At 42.9% G+C, this 26,629-nt stretch overlaps 4 protein-coding genes across 4 annotated transcripts; 1 reads left to right on the top strand and 3 right to left on the bottom strand.

Annotated features, from left to right (window-relative positions):
* Positions 1-591: 591 nt before the first annotated feature.
* On the top strand, positions 592-4,249 carry LOC146671791 (zinc-binding protein A33). Its single transcript, XM_085405238.1, has 6 exons — positions 592-1,229; positions 1,433-1,528; positions 1,621-1,851; positions 1,936-1,958; positions 2,282-2,400; positions 2,497-4,249. Exons 1-6 carry the CDS (start codon positions 837-839, stop codon positions 3,033-3,035), a joined length of 1,401 nt encoding a protein of 466 aa, XP_085261364.1. The 5' UTR covers positions 592-836; the 3' UTR covers positions 3,036-4,249.
* Positions 4,250-4,430: 181 nt separating this feature from the next.
* Positions 4,431-5,622, bottom strand: LOC146671790 (G protein-coupled receptor 183-like). Its single transcript, XM_085405357.1, has one exon. The coding sequence runs from the start codon at positions 5,620-5,622 to the stop codon at positions 4,657-4,659; it is 966 nt and encodes a 321-aa protein (XP_085261483.1). The 3' UTR covers positions 4,431-4,656.
* A 6,793-nt stretch (positions 5,623-12,415) lies between these two features.
* On the bottom strand, positions 12,416-13,381 carry LOC146671789 (G protein-coupled receptor 183-like). The gene has a single exon (XM_085405356.1). The coding sequence runs from the start codon at positions 13,379-13,381 to the stop codon at positions 12,416-12,418; it is 966 nt and encodes a 321-aa protein (XP_085261482.1).
* Positions 13,382-22,778: 9,397 nt separating this feature from the next.
* Positions 22,779-24,703, bottom strand: LOC146671788 (G protein-coupled receptor 183-like). Its single transcript, XM_085405237.1, has 2 exons — positions 24,626-24,703; positions 22,779-23,771 (listed from the first exon to the last, which is right to left on the bottom strand). Exon 2 carries the CDS (start codon positions 23,742-23,744, stop codon positions 22,779-22,781), a length of 966 nt encoding a protein of 321 aa, XP_085261363.1. The 5' UTR covers positions 23,745-23,771; positions 24,626-24,703.
* Positions 24,704-26,629: the final 1,926 nt, after the last annotated feature.

Below are 26,629 nucleotides of genomic sequence, written 5' to 3'. Positions count from 1 at the left end.
AAAGTACGATTTCAGATGAAATGCTGTCTGCATTTAATCTATTTTTGGCTGCCACCTATTTTATATTCTGCCCATCTTGAGCTGCGCACCTTTTTCTTTTTTCTTTTTGAAGATCGTAAAAGGTGTCTCTTTTATCATTTTGTACCCAGCACGTTAATTTTCACAAGTCTTAAAATGTGGCCTGCTGTCGTTGCTGACGGCAGGTTTAGCTTGTTTGTGTCGAAACTCAACAGCTACAAGAGCTAAGCCTTACTATGAATGGAAACATGGGGAATGAGGAGCCACTCAGTTCACCGATGTATGAGTTTGGATGTTGTTTTTTCCCCTTTTTTTACAGTTTGATTTTTTTTTTAAACTTCCCAGTCTGTAATTGAATGGTGAGTTTTTAAGTCTGCAGATTAAGGCCAGGTAAAAACAAAGGTTTGCTGGTGGGATGGGCTGTCAACGCTAAAACAGTCACATCCTGAATGATTACATTCCAGACCTGCTCTGAGTTACCAGCTACCCTCCACCATTCTTCAACAACTAGCCAATGGGGCTTTATTTCCTGCTTTCCAGCTATGCTGCATGCAGGCTCTTTCTTTTTTTCCAGCTGCTGCATGATTCATGTTACTCCCACAGTAGACATGCACAGGAAAAACAGCATTTGGAACTTCATGTCAAGAACAATAGTTAAGCTGTCCATACGCTTTAAGGCTTTCTGGGGACAAGTTTAATTAGGTGTGATAATGCTACTATGTTGTTGCTGTTTACCGTGGAGTCATTAAGGACTTAAACTCGAGGACTTGTTGGTTGGAATTGTGGATTTATTCTATATACGTGACGAGCTCTTGGCCATGTCACTCCCAGAGGAGGATCTTACGTGCCCAGTGTGCTGTGACATTTTCACAGACCCTGTTCTGTTGTCATGCAGTCACAGCTTTTGCAGGGGCTGTCTAAAACATTGCTGGGACACAGGGATACGAGAGTGTCCAGTTTGTAGGAAAAAAGCTTCAAAGTGCAACCCTCCATGCAACTTGGCGCTAAAAAATGTTTGCGAGGCTGTTCTTCAGGTCAGGAGGCTGAGCTCAGTGGAAGGGGAAGACAAGGTGAACTGCAATCTTCATGGAGAGAAGCTGAAACTCTTCTGCCTCAATGACAAACAGCCCATCTGCGTGGTGTGTCAGTCGTCCAAACTGCACAAGACCCACGACTGCTCGCCTATAGATGAGGCACTGCTGGACTACAAGGTGAGGGAGACAAACATAGCTATTGGTTATCTTAACAAATTCTGCAGTTTGCTTTTAAGGTAACACCTTATGGTAGAATGCTGCTCCACAAGTCAGGCCTGAATGTAATGCACCCTTTCAGGGATTAACTCAGATCTGCAGTATCTAAAGTACTTTACACATTAAATTTGGTGTCTGTTGACTGAGGCCTGCTTTACTGCCAGGACGAACTTGCTTTATCCCTCAAGAGCCTGCAAGAAAAGCTGGACAACCTCAAAAGAATTAACATGCCGTCCAATAACACACTAATGTGCATCAAGGTAACCTGTGATGAGCTGACAGATGTTTCATATTTGTCAGGAAAATATGCCTGACCTAATAAAAGAGCTTGTGATAATCCCCCCCCCCACAGAGTCAGGCGCTGGAGACACAGAAAATGATCAAGAACCATTTTGAGCAGCTGCATCAAGTCCTCTACCACGAAGAGTCGGCTAGATTAGCTGCTGTGAAAAAAGAGGAAGAAGAAAAGATAGCAGGGATGAAGGAGAAAATGAAAGAGCTTTCAGCTGAGGTGACGTGTCTTACGGAGACCATCGCCATCATACAGGAACAGCTGAAAGAAGACGATATGGTTTTGTTGAAGGTTTGTGTTGTCCAATTTGAAGCTTATCTCCTTATTGTTTGCAAAAAGCCTCTGCCTTAACATGTTTTTTTTTCTCTCCCCCAGAATTTTAAAGACACACAAGACCGGTAGGTTTATTAAAAGGCAAACAAAAATGTGTGCAAAATATGTAATTACCTATTAATGGTCTGTGTCATTTTTTTCTTTTTCTTTTTTTACATGAGTAGAGTGTAAAATGTTAAGTTTAATGGGATCTGTTCAGACTTGATTGGTATACATTCAGTTTTTGCTAAGCACATTTATCTTAATCATTAATACTTGAATAAATAAACCTTTGATTTGATATATGTCAGTTGCATTTTACCCCCAAGTTATTGTTTCATGTTTACTGAGATGAAGAATAATTTCAGTGTCACATATCCTCAGTGTAAGACATCTGTTGTTATCACAGATGTAAAAGCATAGTGCTTGGTTCAGAGAACATGTCTGGGCTGCTGATTGATGTGACTAAACACCTCTACAACCTCAAGTACAGAGTCTGGGAAAAAACCCTGGACCATGTTGATTATAGTAAGTATACCTAAATATTATTATTCGCTTTTACCTAAGAATTGCACAACAAAATATTAATAGATCATTGTTTTTGGCACATTTCCTGTCTTTTAGCTCCCATAACCTTAGATCCAAACACAGCACACCCTTGCCTCATCCTGTCTGACGATCTCACTTCCCTGCACTACTCAAAGCAGCCCAGTGTATGTCCTGACAACCCAGAGCGCTTCCATATGAGCGCTGAAGTGGTAGGCATGACCGCACTAGGCTCAGGAAGTCACCACTGGGTTGTGGAAACAGGAAGTAATCATGACTGGCTCCTGGGTGTTGCCTCCATGTCTGTACCGAGAAACACAGAGATCTCTGCCCGGCCCAAGAATGGCTTCTGGACTTTATGTTTCCGGGATGGAGACCTGAGAGCAATGACCTCCCCACCCAGCCTGCTGACAGTTTCTAGAACACCTAAGCAGGTCAAAGTTCAGCTCGATTACAACAAGGGAACGGTGTCATTTTTTGACGCCACTGACAACACACTCTTATATGCATTTACACACTCCTTCACTGAACCTTTATTTCCATATTTTTATACACAGAGCAGTCATCCATTGCGAATACTGCCAGAGAGGGTACTTGTCACAATGTTGCGGCAATAAGTGGACGACTCATTTATTCTTTATCAAGCGAGAAAATGTAATCCCGGGATGAAATGAATGTCAAACTATCAAAGTGGGGAGGAGTGACCTGCTGTAATGTTACCACTGAAGCAGTCATTTTACTGTAATGGGAATATTGCTCCTTCTTCAGGCTTGATGTATACTCACTGGACACTATATCAGGTACACCTTGCTAGTACAATGTCGGACCTCCTTTGGACTTCAGAACTGCCCTAATTCTTTGTGACACAGATTCGACAAAGTGCTGGAAATATTTCTCAGAGATTTTGGTCTATGGTGACACAATAGTGTCACAGTTGTTGCAGGTTTGTCATCCGTGATTCAAATCTCCTGTTCCAACCTCATCCAAAAGGTGCTCTGTTGGATTGAGATCTGGTGACTGTGGAGCTAATCTGAATACAGTGACCTCACTGTCATAAAACCCAATTTAAGAGTATTTGAACTTTGTAATATGCTGTAATATCCTGTTGGAATTGGCCATCAGCAGATGGGTACACTTTGGTCATAAAGCCCTTTGAGCGCTCCAGTAGAGTAGAAGTGCATTATATGAGAACCAGTCCATTTACCATAAAGGGATGGACATGGTCAGCAACAATACTCAAGTGGGCTGTGGCATTTTAACAGTATAAAGTGTGCCAAGAATATTCCCCACTGAACCGTTGAGACAATGCAGGATGGACCCATGCTTTCATCTTATATTAAATTCAGATCCAACCATGTGGATGTTGCATTAAAAGTCAAAACTCATCAGACCAGGGATCATTTTTCCAATTTTCTATTGTCCAGTTTTGTTCAGCCTGTATGAACTTTAGCCTCAGTTTCCTGTTTTTAGCTGACAGGACCTAATGCAGTCTTCTGCTGCTGTAGCCCATCTAATGTGTGATTCTTTGAGTTGCTGCTTTGAACTGAGAGGAAAGGCTTACTGATGCAATATAATCCCTTTTCTTTTGGACCATTCTCTTTAAACTCCAGAGATGGTTGTGTGGAAAATTCCCATTAGATCAGCAGTTTCTAAAATACTCACAATATCCCATCTGGCACCAACAGCAATCCCACGTTCAAAGTCACTTAAATCCTTTCTAATTCTGATGCTCAAGTTGAACTTCAGTAGGATGTCTTAACCATGCCTACCTACCCAAATGTATTGAACTGCTGCCATTTGATTGGCTGATTATATATTTACTTTAGCAAGCAGCTGATTCTGATTCTGAGCCTAAATGTCCTCACAACCTCACCACAGTCACTGGTCCACACATTCACTGGAAGGATAAAGTTTATTGATGTACTTTGTCCTCACGGTGGCGCCAAAACACAATCAAATAGTTCACATGTTCCTCGTAGAAATTCATCACATTATGAAAACATGAAATTAAAATGCTTATAATTTTAACATTGTCTACTTGTTGATTAATTATTGATTCAATCTTTGATACAGATTTCTTTCACTGATTATGAAAAAAATGCATTCAAGTAAAACGTAAACTGTGAAAAAACAAACAAACAAAGCAGGACTTTACACTCAGGATTTGACTCTCACAGTTGCAGACAATTATTTTTCATAAATTTTAATATGTGTGTTATATTTTTATATTTTGTGAATCTAAGCAGGTGGGTTTTGCTCCTGTGGATTCTGGTTCTTCTCTGGGTTGAAACAGGAAGTAATCTTTTTAATGCAGGCGTCAGAGAGGAAAGGCACCTTCTCTAGACGAGACAAGTAGACAAGGGGCTGGATTGTGCTGCTGATGTTCAGAAAGGCAAAACCCGCGGGCTGCACGTAGCAGCGAAACACATCAGGTGAGTAGTAGTCCTCAAATGGAAACAGAGCAACAAGTGGCAGGTAGTTGAACACGATGATACACAGGATAGAGAGCACCATCTTGAAGGCCTTCTTTTTCATGGGGTGCATTGCATCTTTCCCTGCACCGGTGGACTTCTTCAGTGCCCACAGGATGCTTGCGTTACACACCACCATCCAAGTAAATGTTGCCAGTACCTCACCGGTGAACAACTTTTCAAAGTTGGGGAGTCCTCCCACCATCTTGGCTGCTGAGTAGGCAAAGGTGAGGCAGAGCACCAGCACTGAGAGGCCTAACCTGTACTTGAAGTGTTTAAGTTGCCCAAAAGCGATTGGAAAGAGTACAGCTACAAAGCGATCCAAGCAGATGCAGGAGAGGAACAACGGACCGCTGGTGTCTTTCACGCCAAAGGAGAACTTAATGGCTGACCACACCTCTTTGAGCTGCCAGAGGTAGACATTAAGAAAGCTCACAGTCGTCATTGCACCAAAGTAGGCATCCATGAAGGCCAAGCAGCCCAAGAATATGTCTGAAGTGGAGGGCTCTTTGCGATTGTGGATGAGAATAGCAATGACGAGTAAGTTGGCCGGGATACCCACAATTACATTGATGCACTGCATGGCCAGGTCAAAGAGAATGGCCTCTATCAGGTTTTCGCACCCATCAACTGCACTGAAGGATGTTGCCGTGCTGTTTATGAATGCTGTGGTATTGAGAGGCAGCTGGGTCAGGATGGATGTTGAGCTGAGTGATGAATCATTTGTGTCCATGTTTGTGCTACCACAAGAATCAGCAGTCTGATGGGAGAGGAGCGAGAAGGATTATTGAGCTACTTCTGACCAGTCATAGAAAACAGCAGCTGATACCACTGAAGCCATGCAATTATTAAAGTGTTTTGGTTTCTTTTACATCTGTGAAGCCACAGCCTGTCTGTTAATTAGAATCCCTGCTTCTGATCTGCTGAGATTCATCTTACAAGTAGAGATAAAGTAGCTCCAGAGAAAGTAAAAACATGTCATAAACACCGTCAGGGCTTCTCCTTATCTGTTATCATGTTATTGTGTCTGTGCGGACTCTCCTCTGGGAAACGTGACTCCCCCTAGGAACATGTAACTCACTTAAGAGAGTCATTCTAAAAGCACCACCCTTTCACAGAAGGATAAAAAGGGCAGTGATTGCCAAATTAAAATGGAAAAGGTCATATTCTGTTCAAGATTAATGTAAGTAATGTCAGTGGGAATTTGGTCATTTCTGGGAGCTTTTAAAAGCCCATTTCTGACATTTAGCTCATCTTTAAGCTAATTTCAAAAAAGAAGGATGATAACTTGGAAAATGAATTTTATCAAAGGTGGACTGATGGAATAAAAACATTCATAAGCCACAAGCTTAGGTTCTCCGTCTTTGGGTCCTACAAGAAGATTTTTGATGTTTCTTCTGCAGTTTTTTTTGATGAATATCAGGTTTTGTTCTGGGCTTCGGGAATGTTTGCAGCAGCTCGTAGTCAGCTTGATTTGAACAATGTGAATGTTTTGTTTCAAATGGAGTACACCTGAGCTACCTCAAGTAATGGACTATAATAAGCCAGAGGCTGTGACTGTTTCTTGCCATCAAGGGAACTGTTCTGCTATAATACAGACCTTTCTTGAGCTCTGTTCCTTAGTGGGCGATGTTTCTGACGTGCTTCTGCTGCAAACACTCCGGTGGGACTAATCACGGGAGGAGTAATCTTTGGCAAAGATGCTCGTCCCTGGAAATGTCACATCTAATCAATTGTATATTTCTTTGGGCAATCACTGGAAAATGAAGTCTATATTACAGAATTTACAAAGAACACATTTCTGAGGGTTTAATCAGGTGTGGATCACAGCACTGTACTGATGTTGATTTGCATTTTTAAAATTCTGATGAGGTGATTTTTGCTGATTATTGTATTGCACTGCATCCAATAATGCATGAAAGCAAAGGCTATTAAATATTTGATTTTGAAATTTCGATTACTTCTATCATGTTTTATGAAAACTCATATTGTAATTACCCACCAAAAATTATTTTTTCTTAAAAAAATTTCAGATTTGTCCTTTGCAGAATTCTAGTCACTGTAGATAATTTCATATGTTTTTTGCTTTACAGCTAAAACACGCAGAAATGCTACCGTTTGTTATTGAATAAAGTCACTCCATGTATAATGAAGATGAAGATGAAGATGTGCGCAATGTCAAACGAAGAGAAAGTAAACGGACCTCTGTCTATTTCTCACTTTGATAATTTCTTGCAAAACAGAGTTAACCCCTCATCCCTCAAATCTGAATTATTGATCTGTTACTTTAATATATGGTTTGGCATCTGTGCTCTTATCAAGGACAAATACTGAGTGAAGCAGTTTGATTAGAAACAAACTTCTTGAAATAAAACCCATGTACAAAATCACATTGGCCTTTGAAGCATTTTAAAGCATCTCAATGTTCTACTCACCTGTTTGAATGATTTCTCTAAGCTGGGCAGTAAGTGTGACGCTGAGCGTGTTACAGGTGTTCATTTATAAGTTCTCTGAAGTGTCGTGTATTTGACGCCAACCAGGGGAGGTTCTGTCTGACATCATGAGGGGCTGACTCTTCAGTAGAGAGACTGTTGTGATGAAGAGTTTCTGTATTGTGCTGATATTTTTACACAAGCAAGAAATCTCTGAACTGTGCCAGAGGTTATAGATAAGCTTGCCAGTGTCAATTTCTTTGACAGGGAGCATCACGGGACCAGTCTGATGATGCTCTCTGTTCACTGGGAGCGATGAATGCTGTCCTCAATCACTGAACACAAGTGCAGGAAAACATCAGCAGTCGAGAGCAGATCTAAATTGTGTTTGCTGGGTTTTAATGCATCAGTGTCTCACTCATGTAGCTGAAGAAAACAGCTAGTTTAGATTCCCAATGGAGTGCTCATCAGTTACAAGTGAAGGTGAAAAGAAGCTGTGGCAGGTGCATAAAGCCTGTGTGTGTGAGAGTTATGAATCAGGACGTACTGGGACCGAATGTTTCACAGAGCGGTTAAAGTAGAACCCAGTGTTCTGTTTCCATGTGAAGACAAGAAGGAAAACCCACAATGATCCAGAAGTGAGGGAGACAGAGAGAGAAAAAAAGGGGTGGGATTTATTTGCATTACTTCTTTTTTGACTAGGGGGACAGCAGAGGATCATTGTACCTGTTTGACAATCTATCCTTTCCACCTTCATCTATTACATAAATCTTTCTTCCTCCAGATGTGACCATCAGTTTCACATTTATACATTTACAAAGTAAACACAATCCTATGATGGCGAGCTTCAGTCTTTGGTATTAGTCAGAATCAGGCCTTAGCATATGTCTGCCAAAAGCAAAATTATTAGAAAAGTTGCTACTGATATTGTGCAGAAAACCTAATCACAGCACCATCAACAGCATGCAACACACTGTGATAATTAACATAATTAAAATCAAATAGCAAATGTGCTTTGGATGCTATGCATGTGAGATATCAGCATTTTATTGTCTTATTGTGGATTTAAACCGTGATGTAACATGTGTGCGTACAGAGGAGGCAGAGACTGTCCACAGACATCCAGCTGTCTCCAGTCTCATCTGCATGAGAGAGATGCAGGTAAATTCCCACCAGTACATACACCCACTTACTTGCACACACACACACACACACACACACACACACACACACACACACACACACACACACACACACACACACACACACACACACACACACAGAGTTGTGTTTTCATATCCTTGTGGGGACATCTTGTCATGGCTAACAGATGGATTCACATGCAGACAGAGTTCTGGTCAGGGAAAAATATATATAATATAATATAATATATAATATAGATCTATTCCTACAGTGACTTGGGAACTGGTCTGGGGCTATGGGGGGGAAAAGCAAGGTAATCCACTCATACCCTTCTTTTCAGCACAATGGATTGGAGAGGCATGACTTTATTTGGGACACATGAAAGACGTTGTGTATTTTCATATTATGAGAGAGATTAAGGTGAACAGAAACTGGGTTAACCAGCGCTGCGATTTCAAACAACCTGATGAATGTTGATTTGAGTTTCTTAGATTCAGTATGAAGAGGTACGTAGTGTGTGGACAACTGTACCTTCTGACCGATGGTGTATTCTGGAGCGGGAGTTTTATGCCAGTCGGCATGTTTGTTGCATTCTTTGGTGCGTAACAGTGCCACCTGAGTGGCCCTCCAAAGCTGGCGACACATGCAGAGGTGAAACTGGACCAAAGGAACAAAGTACTCACCTTCCACGGCCAAGAACGGGGGGGCTGATACCCTAGGGAGTACGCCCTGTAGCCGAAGACTTCAAGCTGTTGTGGGTATACTCCACCCCGGGCAATTGCTCGCTCCAGATGGTTTGGTTGGAGGCGACGATGCAGTGAAGCATAGTCTTCAGCTCCTGACTGGCGTGCTCCGTTTGTCCGTTGCTCTGTGGTAACCAGAAGAGAGACTAACCTTTTCTTCTAGAGGTGAGCAGAGTTCCTTCCATACCTGAGAGGTTAATTGAGGTCCATGATCCCATACTATATCCTCCGGGATGCCATGGAGGGCGAACACGTGGTTAGTGAGCTGCTGGGCTGTCTCCAGGACTGATGTGAGTTTAGGAAGTCCTACAAAGTGAGCAGGTTTAGAAAACTGATCAGCAACAGTCATTATTGTGCTGTTACCTGCTGACGGGGGTAGGCCGATGGCGAAGTCCACGTGATATTAAACCACGGCTGAGCTGGTGGTTGTAGCAAGCCAGTCGGTGGTTGATTCCCCAATTTGTCTCGGGCACATGTGGAGCAGGTGGAGACATATTCCTGAGCATCTGGTGACAAGGTGAGTCACCAGAAATAGCGCTGGATGAAGGTAATCATTCTGTTTACTTCTAAATGGCATGTGAAGCAGGCGGTATGAGCCCAGTGTGGCACCCGGGAGTGGACGGTGGACGGAACAAAGATTGCCCTGCGAGCCCTCCTCCGGGATCCGGTTCGGCTCTTAATCTCCCGAAACGGCCAACTCGATCTCCCATGTGATTGCTCCAATAGTGCAAGTTGCTGGAAGGATGGGCTCAGGATCCTGTTTCTCCTTGTGCGTCGAAAACTGCCGGGACAGAGCGTCCAGCTTCACATTCCGGGACCCTGGCATGTATGTAATTGAGAAGTTAAAGCGGATGAAGGAAAGAGCCCATCTGGCTTGCAGTGCGTTGAGTCATTTTGCTCCATGTAAGTAAGCCAGGTTCTTATGGTCTGTCTAAACGATAAATGGCTGAGCCATGCCCTCCAACCAGTGCCTCCACTCCTCCAAGGCCAGTTTGATTGCAAAGAACTTCCAGTCTCCCACATCATAGTTGGGCACTGTAGGAGAGAGATGGCGAGAGAAAAAGGCACAGGGCCATAGCTTACCATCTCGTTGCTGGGAGAGGGTGGCGCCGACTCCAGAATCCCAGGCATCCACCTCCACGATAAACTGGAGGTGCAAGTCGGGTTGTGCCAGGATGGGTGCAGGAGCAGTTCCATTGCGCAGTCATTCAGCCTGTGGGGTGCATAATGCCCGAACTCGATCTTTACGAAACACTTTGGCCAGGTCGCGATAGACCGATGGCAATAGAGAAAGATCTAGGGGTTGGGAGACTGGTGGCAATTTGAATGCGGAAGCGGGGGGAGTGGCAGATTTAAGACAGTTCATGTGGCACTCCCCCCACCCAGACGTGCACGTCTTCTTCCAATTAATATGAGGGTTATGTTGTTGCAACCAGTGGTGACCTAAAACAAACGGTGTTTGAGGAGCTTGAAATACAAATAAAACTGATGTTTTCTGAATGGTTTCCGGATTCAATTCAATTCAATTTTATTTATATAGCGCCAAATCACAACATAAGTTGCCTCAAGGCGCTTCATAGATACAGAGAAAAACCCAACAATCATATGACCCCCTATGAGCAAGCACTTTGGCAACAGTGGGAAGGAAAAACTCCCTTTTAACAGGAAGAAACCTCCGGCAGAACCAGGCTCAGGGAGGGGCGGCCATCTGCTGCGACCGGTTGGGGTGAGAGAAGGAAGACAGGATAAAAGACATGCTGTGGAAGAGAGACAGAGGTTAATAACAGATATGATTCAATGCAGAGAGGTCTGTTAATACATAGTGAGTGAGAAAGGTGACTGGAAAGGAAAAACTCAATGCATCATGGGAATCCCCCGGCAGCCTATGTCTATTGCAGCATAACTAATAAAGTGAGGATGACCGTACCTGGAATTGGCTGGGCGGTGCTATGAATTCGGGGGTAGGGTGGGCCAGGAAGGATGCAATTGACCCATCCTTCAAAACCAGGGACATTTTTTAGCCACATTTGGTGCAGCCTTTAAATTGGGCCAGCCGTCGTTGCCTGGCTGTGATGTAATCGGCCTTCGGTGGCTGCGGCCTAGGAATTGGGACTTACCTAATGTTAACAATGCACCCAAAGAGGTGGGCAATACCCGCATTGTCAAATCGTCCTTAAATTCATCACAAAGATTATTTAACAAGGTACCTCGCAGCACGTTCTCTCCCCAGTGAGTTTCTTTGGCCTGGATCTGGAAGTCAATGGAGTAGTTGGCAATGGTCTGCCGCCCCTGCTTCAAGTTCAGCAGGCAATGAGCCGCCGCTTTGGCGCTCGACCCCTTGTCAAACACACTCTTAAACTTTAACAGAAAAGCAGGATAGGTTAATTCGGGGTCGGCTCGGAGAACCACCTGAGCCCACTGCAGTGTGCAGTCGCACAACAAGTGAACAAAAACTGCAAGTTTTGCGCCATCATCTTCAAACAAACTCCTTTGTTGACAAAAATTCAACAAAATTTGCATTAAAACCCAGCACACTTTGATAGCTCACCAGTGAAGGGCTCAGGGGCAGGTAGGCAAAGACTCATAAAATCATATGTAGTGTTTTTTCCCTGTAGTGGTGCAGCTGAGTTTTTGGTGTGTGGCAAACACTAACCCTTGTTAAAAACTCACTGTTTGACTTATTCATTCATTATTATGTTGGAGAGGTATGTGGGGAATGTATACACCCCGTCCTGCACCATGCACCTTGAGAAAGACATCACACATGAAACAGATAGATGCTCCTTTTGCTATCAGTATGATGCTGATTGGGATTCTGAGCCTAAATGTCCTCACAACCTCACCACAGTCACTGGTCCACACATTCACTGGAAGGATAAAGTTTATTGATGTATTTTGTCCTCACGGTGGCGCCAAAACACAATCAAATAGTTCACATGTTCCTCGTAGAAATTCATCACATTATGAAAACATGAAATTAAAATGCTTATAATTTTAACATTGTCTACTTGTTGATTAATTATTGATTCAATCTTTGATACAGATTTCTTTCACTAATTACGAAAAAAATGCATTCAAGTAAAACGTAAACTGTGAAAAAACAAACAAACAAAGCAGGACTTTACACTCAGGATTTGACTCTCACAGTTGCAGACAATTATTTTTCATAGATTTTAATATGTGTGTTATATTTTTATATTTTGTGAATCTAAGCAGGTGGGTTTTGCTCCTGTGGATTCTGGTTCTTCTCTGGGTTGAAACAGGAAGTAATCTTTTTAATGCAGGCGTCAGAGAGGAAAGGCACCTTCTCTAGACGAGACAAGTAGACAAGGGGCTGGATTGTGCTGCTGATGTTCAGAAAGGCAAAACCCGCGGGCTGCACGTAGCAGCGAAACACATGAGGGGAGTAGTAGTCCTCAAATGGAAACAGAGCAACAAGTGGCAGGTAGTTGAACACGATGATACACAGGATAGAGAGCACCATCTTGAAGGCCTTCTTTTTCATGGGGTGCATTGCATCTTTCCCTGCACCGGTGGACTTCTTCAGTGCCCACAGGATGCTTGCGTTACACACCATCATCCAAGTAAATGTTGCCACTACCTCACCGGTGAACAGCTTTTCAAAGTTGGGGAGTCCTCCCACCATCTTGGCTGCTGAGTAGGCAAAGGTGAGGCAGAGCACCAGCACTGAGAGGCCTAACCTGTACTTGAAGTGTTTAAGTTGCCCAAAAGCGATTGGAAAGAGTACAGCTACAAAGCGATCCAAGCAGATGCAGGAGAGGAACAACGGACCGCTGGTGTCTTTCACGCCAAAGGAGAACTTAAGGGCAGACCACACCTCTTTGAGCTGCCAGAGGTAGAGATTAAGAAAGCTCAGGGGGGTCATTGCACCAAAGTAGGCATCCATGAAGGCCAAGCAGCCCAAGAATATGTCTGAAGTGGAGGGCTCTTTGCGATTGTGGATGAGAATAGCAATGACGAGTAAGTTGGCCGGGATACCCACAATTACATTGATGCACTGCATGGCCAGGTCAAAGAGAATGGCCTCTATCAGGTTTTCGCACCCATCAAACACACTGAAGGATGTTGCCGTGCTGTTTATGAATGCTGTGGTATTGAGAGGCAGCTGGGTCAGGATGGATGTTGAGCTGAGTGATGAATCATTTGTGTCCATGTTTGTGCTACCACAAAAATCAGCAGTCTGATGGGAGAGGAGCGAGAAGGATTATTGAGCTACTTCTGACCAGTCGTAGAAAACAGCAGCTGATACCACTGAAGCCATGCAATTAAAGTGTTTCAATTTCTTTTAAATTAGTGAAGCCACAGCCTGTCTGTTAATTAGAATCCCTGCTGAGATTTATCTTACAAGTAGAGATAAAGTAGCTCCAGAGACCATTCCCAGACAGTAAAAACATGTCACAAACACCGTCAGAGCCTCTCCTCAGGCTGTTATCATGTTATTGTGTCTGTGCGGACTCTCCTCTGGGAAACGTGACTCCCCCTAGGAGTCATTCTTAAGAGAGTCATTCTAAAAGCACCACCCTTTCACAGAAGGATAAAAAGGGCAGTGATTGCCAAATTAAAATGGAAAAGGTCATATTCTGTTCAAGATTAATGTAAGTAATGTCAGTGGGAATTTGGTCATTTCTGGGAGCTTTTAAAAGCCCATTTCTGACATTTAGCTCATCTTTAAGCTAATTTCAAAAAAGAAGGATGATAACTTGGAAAATGAATTTTATCAAAGGTGGACTGATGGAATAAAAACATTCATAAGCCACAAGCTTAGGTTCTCCGTCTTTGGGTCCTACAAGAAGATTTTTGATGTTTCTTCTGCAGTTTTTTTTGATGAATATCAGGTTTTGTTCTGGGCTTCGGGAATGTTTGCAGCAGCTCGTAGTCAGCTTGATTTGAACAATGTGAATGTTTTGTTTCAAATGGAGTACACCTGAGCTACCTCAAGTAATGGACTATAATAAGCCAGAGGCTGTGACTGTTTCTTGCCATCAAGGGAACTGTTCTGCTATAATACAGACCTTTCTTGAGCTCTGTTCCTTAGTGGGCGATGTTTCTGACGTGCTTCTGCTGCAAACACTCCGGTGGGACTAATCACGGGAGGAGTAATCTTTGGCAAAGATGCTCGTCCCTGGAAATGTCACATCTAATCAATTGTATATTTCTTTGGGCAATCACTGGAAAATGAAGTCTATATTACAGAATTTACAAAGAACACATTTCTGAGGGTTTAATCAGGTGTGGATCACAGCACTGTACTGATGTTGATTTGCATTTTTAAAATTCTGATGAGGTGATTTTTGCTGATTATTGTATTGCACTGCATCCAATAATGCATGAAAGCAAAGGCTATTAAATATTTGATTTTGAAATTTGGAACACTTCTGTCATGTTTTATGAAAACTCATATTGTAATTACCCACCAAAAATCACATGTTTTTTTAAATTTAATTTCAGATTTGTTCTTTGCAGCATTCTTGTCACTGTAGATATGTTCATATGTTTGTTTTTAAATAGAAAACACCTTTTACAGCTAAAGCACGCAGAGATGCTACCATTTTTTATTAAATAAAGTCACTCCATGCATAACGAAGATGAAGATGAAGATGTGCGCAATGTCAAGCGAGGAAAAAATAAACAGACCTCTTTCCATTTGTCACTTTGATAATTTCTTGGAACAGAGTTAACCTCTAATCCCTCAAATCTGAATTATTAATCTGTTACTTTAATATATGGTTTGGCATCTGTGCTCTTATCAAGGACACATACTGAGTGAAACAGTTTGATTAGAAACAAACTTCTTGAAATAAAACCCAAGTACAAAATCACATTGGCCTTTGAAGCATTTTAAAGCATCTCAATGTTCTACTCACCTGTTTGAATGATTCCTCTAAGCTGAGCAGTAAGTGTGACGCTGAGCGTGTTACAGGTGTTCATTTATAAGTTCTCTGAAGTGTCGTGTATTTGACGCCAACCAGGGGAGGTTCTGTCTGACATCATGAGGGGCTGACTCTTCAGTAGAGAGACTGTTGTGACGAAGAGTTTCTGTATTGTGCTGATATTTTTACACAAGCAAGAAATCTCTGAACTGTGCCAGAGGTTATAGATAAGCTTGCCAGTGTCAATTTTCTTTGACAGGGAGCATCACGGGACCAGTCTGATGATGCTCTCTGTTCACTGGGAGCGATGAATGCTGTCCTCAATCACTGAACACAAGTGCAGGAAAACATCAGCAGTCGAGAGCAGATCTAAATTGTGTTTGCTGGGTTTTAGTGCATCAGTGTCTCACTCATGTAGCTGAAGAAAACAGCTAGTTTAGATTCCCAATGGAGTGCTCATCAGTTACAAGTGAAGTTGAAAAGAAGCTGTGGCAGGTGCATAAAGCCTGTGTGTGTGAGAGTTATGAATCAGGACGTACTGGGATCGATTGTTTCACAGAGCGGTTAATTTTGAGGCTCTGCTAAGTAGAACCCAATGTTCTGTTTCCATGTGAAGACAAGAAGGAAAACCCACAATGATCCAGAAGTGAGGGAGACAGAGAGAGAAAAAAGGGGGTGGGATTTATTTGCATTACTTCTTTTTTGTCTAGGGGGGCAGCAGAGGATCATTGTACCTGTTTGACAAGCACAGCAGGTTCCCACAAGTAGAACCTGACGCTTATGGTAAATGGCCTGTATTTGTATCCGGTCGTTAAGTCTGACGTCACTAGCCGTCCATATATCCATATACCATATATGTCCATATATCAAACGATCACTATGGCATTACTGAGAGTTGAAAAACTGTCTTTCATCTTTAATAAAATGATCAGCGTTCTGCTCTACCAGGTGTAACAATTGAGTTTAACATCCAGGCATCCATGAAAACGGAATTTATGACATTTAACGGAGTTAGAAGTTAGCAGGAAGTTAGCTCGCTAGCTTCTATCTAAATACAATATAGCATGTCCTGACTGCAGGGTTTTGGAAACAAATTAAAACGTACAGCTCTGTTATCACTTCCAACATAAATGAAGACAGAAAACAGCAGTGACGTTTGTAGGGTTACTGAAGTTTGGCTAGCTGGTATATAATGATGTGCTGCGTGACCGCTAGCGACACAGCTATGTTAGCATAATATAAACAAGATAACTTTTTTTCCACTCGATAACGTGAGTGTTCTCGGTGGTCAGGAACAAATGTAATTGCATGGCAGGATGCTGTAAAAGGACCAAACTTCAGCCAGGAGAACAACTGAGATAATCCATCCACAATACGAGGTTAGTCATTCATATACTGCTGCATGGGCTGGGCTGTAGTTACATCCTAAGGTTTTTAAAAACTGAGCTTAAATAAATGATTAGCAGTAATAAAAGCCGAGGGAGGTCAACAGTGATCACTGACTGTTTTAGGAGCTTTTTGAGATTAAATAGAAGAAAATACATAACATAAAACATGTTAACAACACAAAAGCCATATTAAACGCAGACTACTTTAGGCCCGGAAGTAGGATTCGTCGCGTCATCACTGAACAACCGGATTCTTGTGGTTCTGCACTGTGTCCTGCACATTCTTCCTGCTTTCTCTGCATCTTTCAAATTAAAACACTAAGCCTGTGCATCTCCAACCAAACCATTGGTGCACCAGCATAAGGACAAGTGCAAAAGAAACAGAAGAGTAACAAATGGAGCTTAAGCTTAAAAAATTACATATACAGTAGGGAATGTGTTTATGCAGAACCAAACAAATCCACAATAAAATCCAATGCAGGACAAATTTATACCAACTTAATAGGATTTAATAAAGAATAATCTATTCATGTCAAAAGCCTGTAATACAAATCATAATCTTGGCTGCTTCAGTGGGTCATATAATTGTAGTAAAGTTGAGTCACATCTTATAAAAACACAAGCTGTGAGGAAATCACAGTGCTATATAGATCTATTCCTACAGTGACTTGGGAACTGGTCTGGGGCTCTGGGGGGGGGGGGGGGGGGGGGGGGAAGCAAGGTAATCCACTCACACCCTTCTCTTCAGCACAATGGACTAGAGAGACATGACTTTATTTGGAACACATGAAAGACGTTGTGTATTTTCATATTATGAGAGAGATTAAGGTGAACAGAAACTGGGTTAACCAGTGCTGCGATTTCAAACAACCTGATGAATGTTGATTTGAGTTTCTTAGATTCAGTATGAAGAGGTACGTAGTGTGTGGACAACTGTACCTTCTGACCGATGGTGTATTCTGGAGCGGGAGTTTTATGCCAGTCGGCATGTTTGTTGCATTCTTTGGTGCGTAACAGTGCCACCTGAGTGGCCCTCCAAAGCTGGCGACACATGCAGAGGTGAAACTGGACCAAAGGAACAAAGTACTCACCTTCCACGGCCAAGAACGGGGGGGCTGATACCCTAGGGAGTACGCCCTGTAGCCGAAGACTTCAAGCTGTTGTGGGTATACTCCACCCCGGGCAATTGCTCGCTCCAGATGGTTTGGTTGGAGGCGACGATGCAGCGAAGCACGGTCTTCAGCTCCTGACTGGCGTGCTCCGTTTGTCCGTTGCTCTGTGGTAACCAGAAGAGAGACTAACCTTTTCTTCTAGAGGTGAGCAGAGTTCCTTTCATACCTGAGAGGTTAATTGAGGTCCATGATCCCATACTATATCCTCCGGGATGCCATGGAGGGCGAACACGTGGTTAGTGAGCTGCTGGGCTGTCTCCAGGACCGATGTGACTTTAGGAAGTGCTACAAAGTGAGCAGATTTAGAAAACTGATCAGCAACAGTCATTATTGTGTTGTTACCTGCTGACGGGGGTAGGCCGATGGCGAAGTCCACATGATATTAAACCACGGCTGAGCTGGTGGTTGTAGCAAGCCAGTCGGTGGTTGATTCCCCAATTTGTCTCGGGCACATGTAGAGCAGGTGGAGACATATTCCTGAGCATCTGGTGACAAGGTGAGTCACCAGAAATAGCGCTGGATGAAGGTAATCATTCTGTTTACTTCTAAATGGCATGTGAAGCAGGCGGTATGAGCCCAGTGTGGCACCCGGGAGTGGACGGTGGACGGAACAAAGATTGCCCTGCGAGCCCTCCTCCGGGATCCGGTTCGGCTCTTAATCTCCCGAACGGCCAACTCGATCTCCCATGTGATTGCTCCAATAGTGCAAGTTGCAGGAAGGATGGGCTCAGGATCCTGTTTCTCCTTGTGCGTCGAAAACTGCTGGGACAGAGCGTCCAGCTTCACATTCCGGGACCCTGGCATGTATGTAATTGAGAAGTTAAAGCGGATGAAGGAAAGAGCCCATCTGGCTTGCAGTGCGTTGAGTCATTTTGCTCCATGTAAGTAAGCCAGGTTCTTATGGTCTGTCTAAACGATAAATGGCTGAGCCATGCCCTCCAACCAGTGCCTCCACTCCTCCAAGGCCAGTTTGATTGCAAAGAACTTCCAGTCTCCCACATCATAGTTGGGCACTGTAGGAGAGAGATGGCGAGAGAAAAAGGCACAGGGCCATAGCTTACCATCTCGTTGCTGGGAGAGGGTGGCGCCGACTCCAGAATCCCAGGCATCCACCTCCACTATAAACTGGAGGTGCAAGTCGGCTTGTGTCAGGATGTGTGCGGTAGTGAAATGCTCCTTTAACTTAGTGAAGGCCTTTTGAGCTGCTGGGTCCCACTGAAAAGGGATCTTGGGGGAGGTCAAATGGGTCAAAGGTAAGGCGATTTTACTGAAGTTCCTGATGAATCTGCAATAAAAGTTAGTGAAGACGAGGAACTGTAGGAGCATAAGGCAATCTGTGGGTTCTGGCCATTCCACAACCACTCTAACCTTAGCTGGGTCTGGCTTGAGTTCATTTAGTTGAGTTCGATTATGTAGCCCAAAAATAACATTTTGCACATGAAATTCACATTTTTCTCCTTTAACAAAAAGTCTGTTCTAAAGCAGCTGCTGGAAGACCTGTCTTACATGCTTATGTGTTTAGTTTCAGTCTTAGAGAAGATTAGAATAATGTCTAAATACACGAAGATGAAACGGTTGAAAAAGTCCCAGAGTACATCATTAACCAACGTCTGGAAGACGTTAGCCCGAACGGCATCACAAGGTACTCAAAGTGACCGAGATGTGTCTTCCATTTGTCAACCACGCGGATTCTAAACAAGTGATACGAATTAACGACTCGTAGGCCCGTAAGCCCCAGGAGCAGTTCGATTGCCCAATCATACATCCTGTGGGGGCATAATGCCCGCACTCAGTCTTCACGAAACACTTTGGCCATGTCATGATAGACCGATGGCACCAGAGAAAGATCTGGGGGTTCTGAGACTGGTGGCAATTTGAATGCTGAAGCAGGGGGAGTGGCAGATTTAAGACAGTCCACTTGGCACTCCCCCCACCCAGATGTGCACGTCTTCTTCCAATTAATATGAGGGTTATATTGTTGCAACCAGGGGTGACCTAAAAGAAACGGTGTTTGAGGAGCTTGAAATACAAAAAAAAATCTGATGGTTTCTGAATGGTTTCTAGATAAAGTGAGGGCGACTGGTTCTGTAATGTGGGTGATGTCTGGCAGGTGCTTTATTGACAGAGTGGAAATCTGGAGTGAGAGTGGCAATGGCTCGGTAATTAAATTGAAATGTTTGACGAGAGCCAAGTAAATGAAATTTTGTTTGATTGTGCCGGACACATTGCAACACAATGTGCCTCTCTTGCCACAAACCAAACACGGAGACCAGACGACAGGCGAGAGTGGCCCAACTGCATGGGCTCCTCCTGATTTAAGACCTTCCCCTGCTCACAGAGCTCCGCTTGGGCTCCCTCAGGCACCATCTTGGATTGCTCCGAAGGCTCGTGGGAGATGTAGTGCAGAGAGCTCCGACGGGCGCACAGATGATCATCATCTTTGATACACTACAGGTATGTCCCAATTCCTGGGCCGCAACCTTCGGAGGACACAGCCGTCGCGGTCTACATGGGCTGGGTCCTTCGAAGACCGAGAAGGCCAGAAAACACTGAAAAAAGCCAAACAATAACATTTTTAAGTTATCTAAGTGACTTATATATCATGTTTAACCTGAGTACCGAAAGAACATGGGAGGTCTAAAAACGATGTGCCGGGAGTCCGGTTTTCTCGCCGGCTTTAGTGAGCCTTGTCCTCCCAGTCAGCTATCTAGCTGGTGCGTAACAAACGTCTCCAGAAATGTCGGCGCACTTTTACAAATGCGTGATCTCTTGGTAAATCAAGCAGATATTTGAAGTTTACACAGCTACGTTCTCGCCTGAAAATACCTTAAAAGTTTATTTCGTGAGCATGAAAGAGTAAGAGTATTAAAACTAAGTAGCTGCCGCCATTTTTGGAAACTGGAATTGGCTGGGCCGTAGGGGGTAGGCTGGGCCACGAAGGATGCACTTGACCCATCCTTCATATCCAGGGAAATGAAGGAGGCATTTTTTAGCTGCATTTGGTGCAGCCTTCAAATTGGGCCAGGTGCCATTGCCTAGCTGTGATGTATACGGCCTTCAAGTTCATTGGGTACCTTATATACCTTATAGGTACCTTACATTAGGTAAGTCCCTAGGAACTGGGACTTACCTAATGTTAACAATGCTCCCAAAGAGGTGGGCAATACCCGCATTGTCAAATTGTCCTTAAATTCATCACAAAGATTATTTAACAAGGTACCTCGCAGCACGTTCTCTCCCCAGCGAGTTTCTTTGGCCTGGATCTGGAAGTCAATGGAGTAGTTGGCCATTGTCTGCCACCCCTGCTTCAAATTCAGCAGGCGATGAGCCGCCGCTTTGGGGCTCGACCCCTTGTCAAACACACTCTTAAACTTTAACAGAAAAGAAGGATAGGTTATTTCGGGGTCGCCTCAGAAAACCGCCTGAGCCCACTGCAGTGCGTGGTTGCACAAGTGAACAAAAACTGCAAGTTTTGCGCCATCATCCTCAAACAAAAAAAATCAATGAAATTTGCATTAAAACCCTGCACATTTTGATAGCTCATATTAAATTTAGTTCTTTGCATTCTTTTGGCAGCGAAGAAAAACACAGCTCAAAGTGGTCTAACTCAAAAAATGATCTTTAATTTTACATTTTCCAGAAAATGGAGACTGAGCACAGAGACTGCGGAGTCTGACTGCGGTAGCAGCCAGGATGGTTATATTATGCAGCACGTCACACACACACACACTCAGTTTACTCAGTTCCTCTTTGTGTGTGAAACTTCCTCTTTTCTCCAGTTCCCCTGTCTAAGGTCTGTTGGCAGGGCAACTTCTCACCCTTAACCTAGTTCTTGTCTCGTCTGAGCTTAAAATACAAAAAACAATATAATCAGACAATAAGCACTAAGAATATATATTAAATATATGACACTCACCAGTGAAGGGCTCAGGGGCAGGTAGGCAAAGACTCGAGGTACCTGGTTCTGGGGCGGGAGGAGCCGGCTCCACCATGGGCGCTGCCGCTCCATCCGAGGGAGGATTGGCTGCAGGTGCTGTGCTCTCCCCGCTGGAGAATGCGGGGAGAGAGAGAGCAAAACATACACAAAACCTGCAACTATCATGAGCCAGCCGGACCAGGACACATCTAAGTGAGTCTCCCTAGTTGCCCTAACCAAACCACATTTTGAGTCAAAAATGTCTTCAGATCTTTGGTCCCCACAAAGATTGTTATGCAAACACTTTTAAAATGGTGAACTGTAAATTTTACACTTAAGCATTTTTCCGGGATTTAAAGAAAGGAAGAAATAACACATCCTATTTATAGTTTTTAGAGGTGTTGGAAGACAGATATTATTGCTAAGATGGCTTTTTCACTTGGGTTGTATGCTATGTTAACCTAACTGTGTGGTATTCTTGAACATACCAGTGTGCTTTATACATTTGAGCATGGCATGAATGTTCACTCAGTAGGAAAGCAAATATAGATCTGTATAAAACACATTTAACTACATTTAATAAAATCATATGTAGTGTTTTTTCCCTGTAGTGGTGCAGCTGAGTTTTTGGTGTGTGGCAAACACTAACCCTTGTTAAAAACTCACTGTTTGACTTATTCATTCATTATTATGTTGGAGAGGTATGTGGGGAATGTATACACCCCGTCCTGCACCATGCACCTTGAGAAAGACATCACACATGAAACAGATAGATGCTCCTTTTGCTATCAGTATGATGCTGATTGGGATTCTGAGCCTAAATGTCCTCACAACCTCACCACAGTCACTGGTCCACACATTCACTGGAAGGATAAAGTTTATTGATGTATTTTGTCCTCACGGTGGCGCCAAAACACAATCAAATAGTTCACATGTTCCTCGTAGAAATTCATCACATTATGAAAACATGAAATTAAAATGCTTATAATTTTAACATTGTCTACTTGTTGATTAATTATTGATTCAATCTTTGATACAGATTTCTTTCACTGATTATGAAAAAAATGCATTCAAGTAAAACGTAAACTGTGAAAAAACAAACAAACAAAGCAGGACTTTACACTCAGGATTTGACTCTCACAGTTGCAGACAATTATTTTTCATAGATTTTAATATGTGTGTTATATTTTTATATTTTGTGAATCTAAGCAGGTGGGTTTTGCTCCTGTGGATTCTGGTTCTTCTCTGGGTCGAAACAGGAAGTAATCTTTTTAATGCAGGCGTCAGAGAGGAAAGGCACCTTCTCTAGACGAGACAAGTAGACAAGGGGCTGGATTGTGCTGCTGATGTTCAGAAAGGCAAAACCCGCGGGCTGCACGTAGCAGCGAAACACATGAGGGGAGTAGTAGTCCTCAAATGGAAACAGAGCAACAAGTGGCAGGTAGTTGAACACGATGATACACAGGATAGAGAGCACCATCTTGAAGGCCTTCTTTTTCATGGGGTGCATTGCATCTTTCCCTGCACCGGTGGACTTCTTCAGTGCCCACAGGATGCTTGCGTTACACACCATCATCCAAGTAAATGTTGCCAGTACCTCACCGGTGAACAGCTTTTCAAAGTTGGGGAGTCCTCCCACCATCTTGGCTGCTGAGTAGGCAAAGGTGAGGCAGAGCACCAGCACTGAGAGGCCTAACCTGTACTTGAAGTGTTTAAGTTGCCCAAAAGCGATTGGAAAGAGTACAGCTACAAAGCGATCCAAGCAGATGCAGGAGAGGAACAATGGACCGCTGGTGTCTTTCACGCCATAGGAGAACTTAATGGCAGACAACACCTCTTTGAGCTGCCAGAGGTAGAGATTAAGAAAGCTCAGGGGGGTCATTGCACCAAAGTAGGCATCCATGAAGGCCAAGCAGCCCAAGAATATGTCTGAAGTGGAGGGCTCTTTGCGATTGTGGATGAGAATAGCAATGACGAGTAAGTTGGCCGGGATACCCAAAATTACATTGATGCACTGAACGGCCAGGTCAAAGAGAACGGCCTCTATCAGGTTGTCGCACCCATCAATAGCACTGAAGGATGTTGCCGTGCTGTTTATGAATGCTGTGGTATTGAGAAGCAGCTGGGTCAGGATGGATGTTGAGCTGAGTGATGAATCATTTGTGTCCATGTTTGTGCTACCACAAAAATCAGCAGTCTGATGGGAGAGGAGCGAGAAGGATTATTGAGCTACTTCTGACCAGTAAGAAGCACAAAAAACAGCAGCTGATACCACTGAAGCCACGAAGTTATTAAAGTGTTTTGGTTTCTTTTACATCTGTGAAGCCACAGCCTGTCTGTTAATTATTATCCCTGCTTCTGATCTGCTGAGATTCATCTTACAAGTAGAGATAAAGTAGCTCCAGAGACAGTAAAAACATGTCGCAAACACCGTCAGAGCCTCTCCTCAGGCTGTTATCATGTTATTGTGTCTGTGCGGACTCTCCTCTGGGAAACGTGACTCCCCCTAGGAACATGTAACTCACTTAAGAGAGTCATTCTAAAAGCACCACCCTTTCACAGAAGGATAAAAAGGGCAGTGATTGCCAAATTAAAATGGAAAAGGTCATATTCTGTTCAAGATTATTGTAAGTAATGTCAGTGGGAATTTGGTCATTTCTGGGAGCTTTTAAAAGCCCATTTCTGACATTTAGCTCATCTTTAAGCTAATTTCAATATAGAAGAATGATAACTTGGAAAATGAATTTTTATCAAAGGTGGACTGATGGAATAAAAACATTCATAAGCCATAAGCTTAGTTTCTCTGTCTTTGGGTCCTACAAGAAGATTTTTGATTTTTCTTCTGCAGCTTTTTTTATTGATAAATATCAGGTTTTGTTCTGGGCTTCGGGAATGTTTGCAGCAGCTCGTAGTCAGCCTGATTTGAACAATGTGAAAGTGCAAGAGTTTTTAAATGGAGTACACCTGAGCTACCTCCAGTAATGAACTATTAAAGCCAGAGGCTGTGACTGTTCCTTGCCATCAAGGGAACTGTTCTGCTATAATACAGACCTTTCTTGAGCTCTGTTCCTTAGTGGGCGATGTTTCTGACGTGCTTCTGCTGCAGGCCACAAACACTCCGGTGGGACTAATCACGGGAGGAGTAATCTTTGGCAAAGATGCTCATCCCTGGAAATGTCACATCTAATCAATTGTATTTTTCTTTGGGCAATCACTGGAAAATGAAGTCTATATTACAGAATTTACAAAGAACACATTTCTGAGGGTTTAATCAGGTGTGGATCACAGCACTGTACTGATGTTGATTTGCATTTTTAAAATTCTGATGAGGTGATTTTTGCTGATTATTGTATTGCACTGCATCCAATAATGCATGAAAGCAAAGGCTATTAAATATTTGATTTTGAAATTTGGAACACTTCTATCATGTTTTATGAAAACTCATATTGTAATTACCCACCAAAAATCACATGTTTTTTTAAATTTCAGATTTGTCCTTTGCAGAATTCTAGTCACTGTAGATAATTTCATATGTTTTTTGCTTTACAGCTAAAACACGCAGAAATGCTACCGTTTGTTATTAAATAAAGTCACTCCATGCATAACGAAGATGAAGATGAAGATGTGCGCAATGTCAAGCGAGGAAAAAATAAACAGACCTCTTTCCATTTGTCACTTTGATAATTTCTTGGAACAGAGTTAACCTCTAATCCCTCAAATCTGAATTATTAATCTGTTACTTTAATATATGGTTTGGCATCTGTGCTCTTATCAAGGACACATACTGAGTGAAACAGTTTGATTAGAAACAAACTTCTTGAAATAAAACCCAAGTACAAAATCATTTTAAAGCATCTCAATGTTCTACTCACCTGTTTGAATGATTCCTCTAAGCTGAGCAGTAAGTGTGACGCTGAGCGTGTTACAGGTGTTCATTTATAAGTTCTCTGAAGTGTCGTGTATTTGACGCCAACCAGGGGAGGTTCTGTCTGACATCATGAGGGGCTGACTCTTCAGTAGAGAGACTGTTGTGATGAAGAGTTTCTGTATTGTGCTGATATTTTTACATAAGCAAGAAATTTGTGAACTGTGCCAGAGGTTATAGATAAGCTTGCCAGTGTCAATTTGCTTGACAGGGAGCATCACGGGACCAGCCTGATGATGCTCTCTGTTCACTGGGAGTGATGAATGCTGTCCTCAATCACTGAACACAAGTGCAGGAAAACATCAGCAGTCGAGAGCAGATCTAAATTGTGTTTGCTGGGTTTTAATGCATCAGTGTCTCACTCATGTAGCTGAAGAAAACAGCTATTTTAGATTCCCAATGGAGTGCTCATCAGTTACAAGTGAAGGTGAAAAAAGATGTGGCAGGTGCATAAAGCCTGTGTGTGTGAGAGTTATGAGTCAGGATGTACTGGGACCGAATGTTTCACAGAGCGGTTAAAGTAGAACCCAATGTTCTGTTTCCATGTGAAGACAAGAAGGAAAACCCACAATGATCCAGAAGTGAGGGAGACAGAGAGAGAGAAAAAGGGGGTGGGATTTATTTGCATTACTTCTTTTTTGTCTAGGGGGGCAGCAGAGGATCATTGTACCTGTTTGACAAGCACAGCAGGTTCCCACAAGTAGAACCTGACGCTCATGCAGACATGACATGATATTTACAGTCTATTAAATTCCCCAGGAGCATCGCAAATCTATCCTTTCCACCTTCATCTATTACATAAATCTTTTTTTCTCCAAATATGACCGTCGGTTTCATGTTTATACATTTATAGAGTAAAAACATTCCTATGATAGCGGGCTTCAGAAATTCTGGTTTTGATGCACCAGCTGCAGATCCATAGTTCTGTTCCTATTCTTGTGGTTCTGCACTGTGTCCTGCACATTCTTCCTGCTTTCTCTGCATCTTTCAAATTAAAACACTAAGCCTGTGCATCTCCAACCAAACCATCAGTGCACCAGATTAAGGACAAGTGGAAAAGAAACAGAAGAGCAACAAACGGAGCTTAAGCTTAAATAATTACATATACAGTAGGGAATGTGTTTATGCAG

Source organism: Rhamphochromis longiceps, linkage group LG4 (genome assembly GCF_057381845.1).
Source record: "Rhamphochromis longiceps isolate RC_006_pf linkage group LG4, R_longiceps_female_GT1.1, whole genome shotgun sequence".
NCBI classification, from domain to species: domain Eukaryota; kingdom Metazoa; phylum Chordata; class Actinopteri; order Cichliformes; family Cichlidae; genus Rhamphochromis; species Rhamphochromis longiceps.
This window is presented reverse-complemented; position numbering and strand designations above follow the sequence as displayed.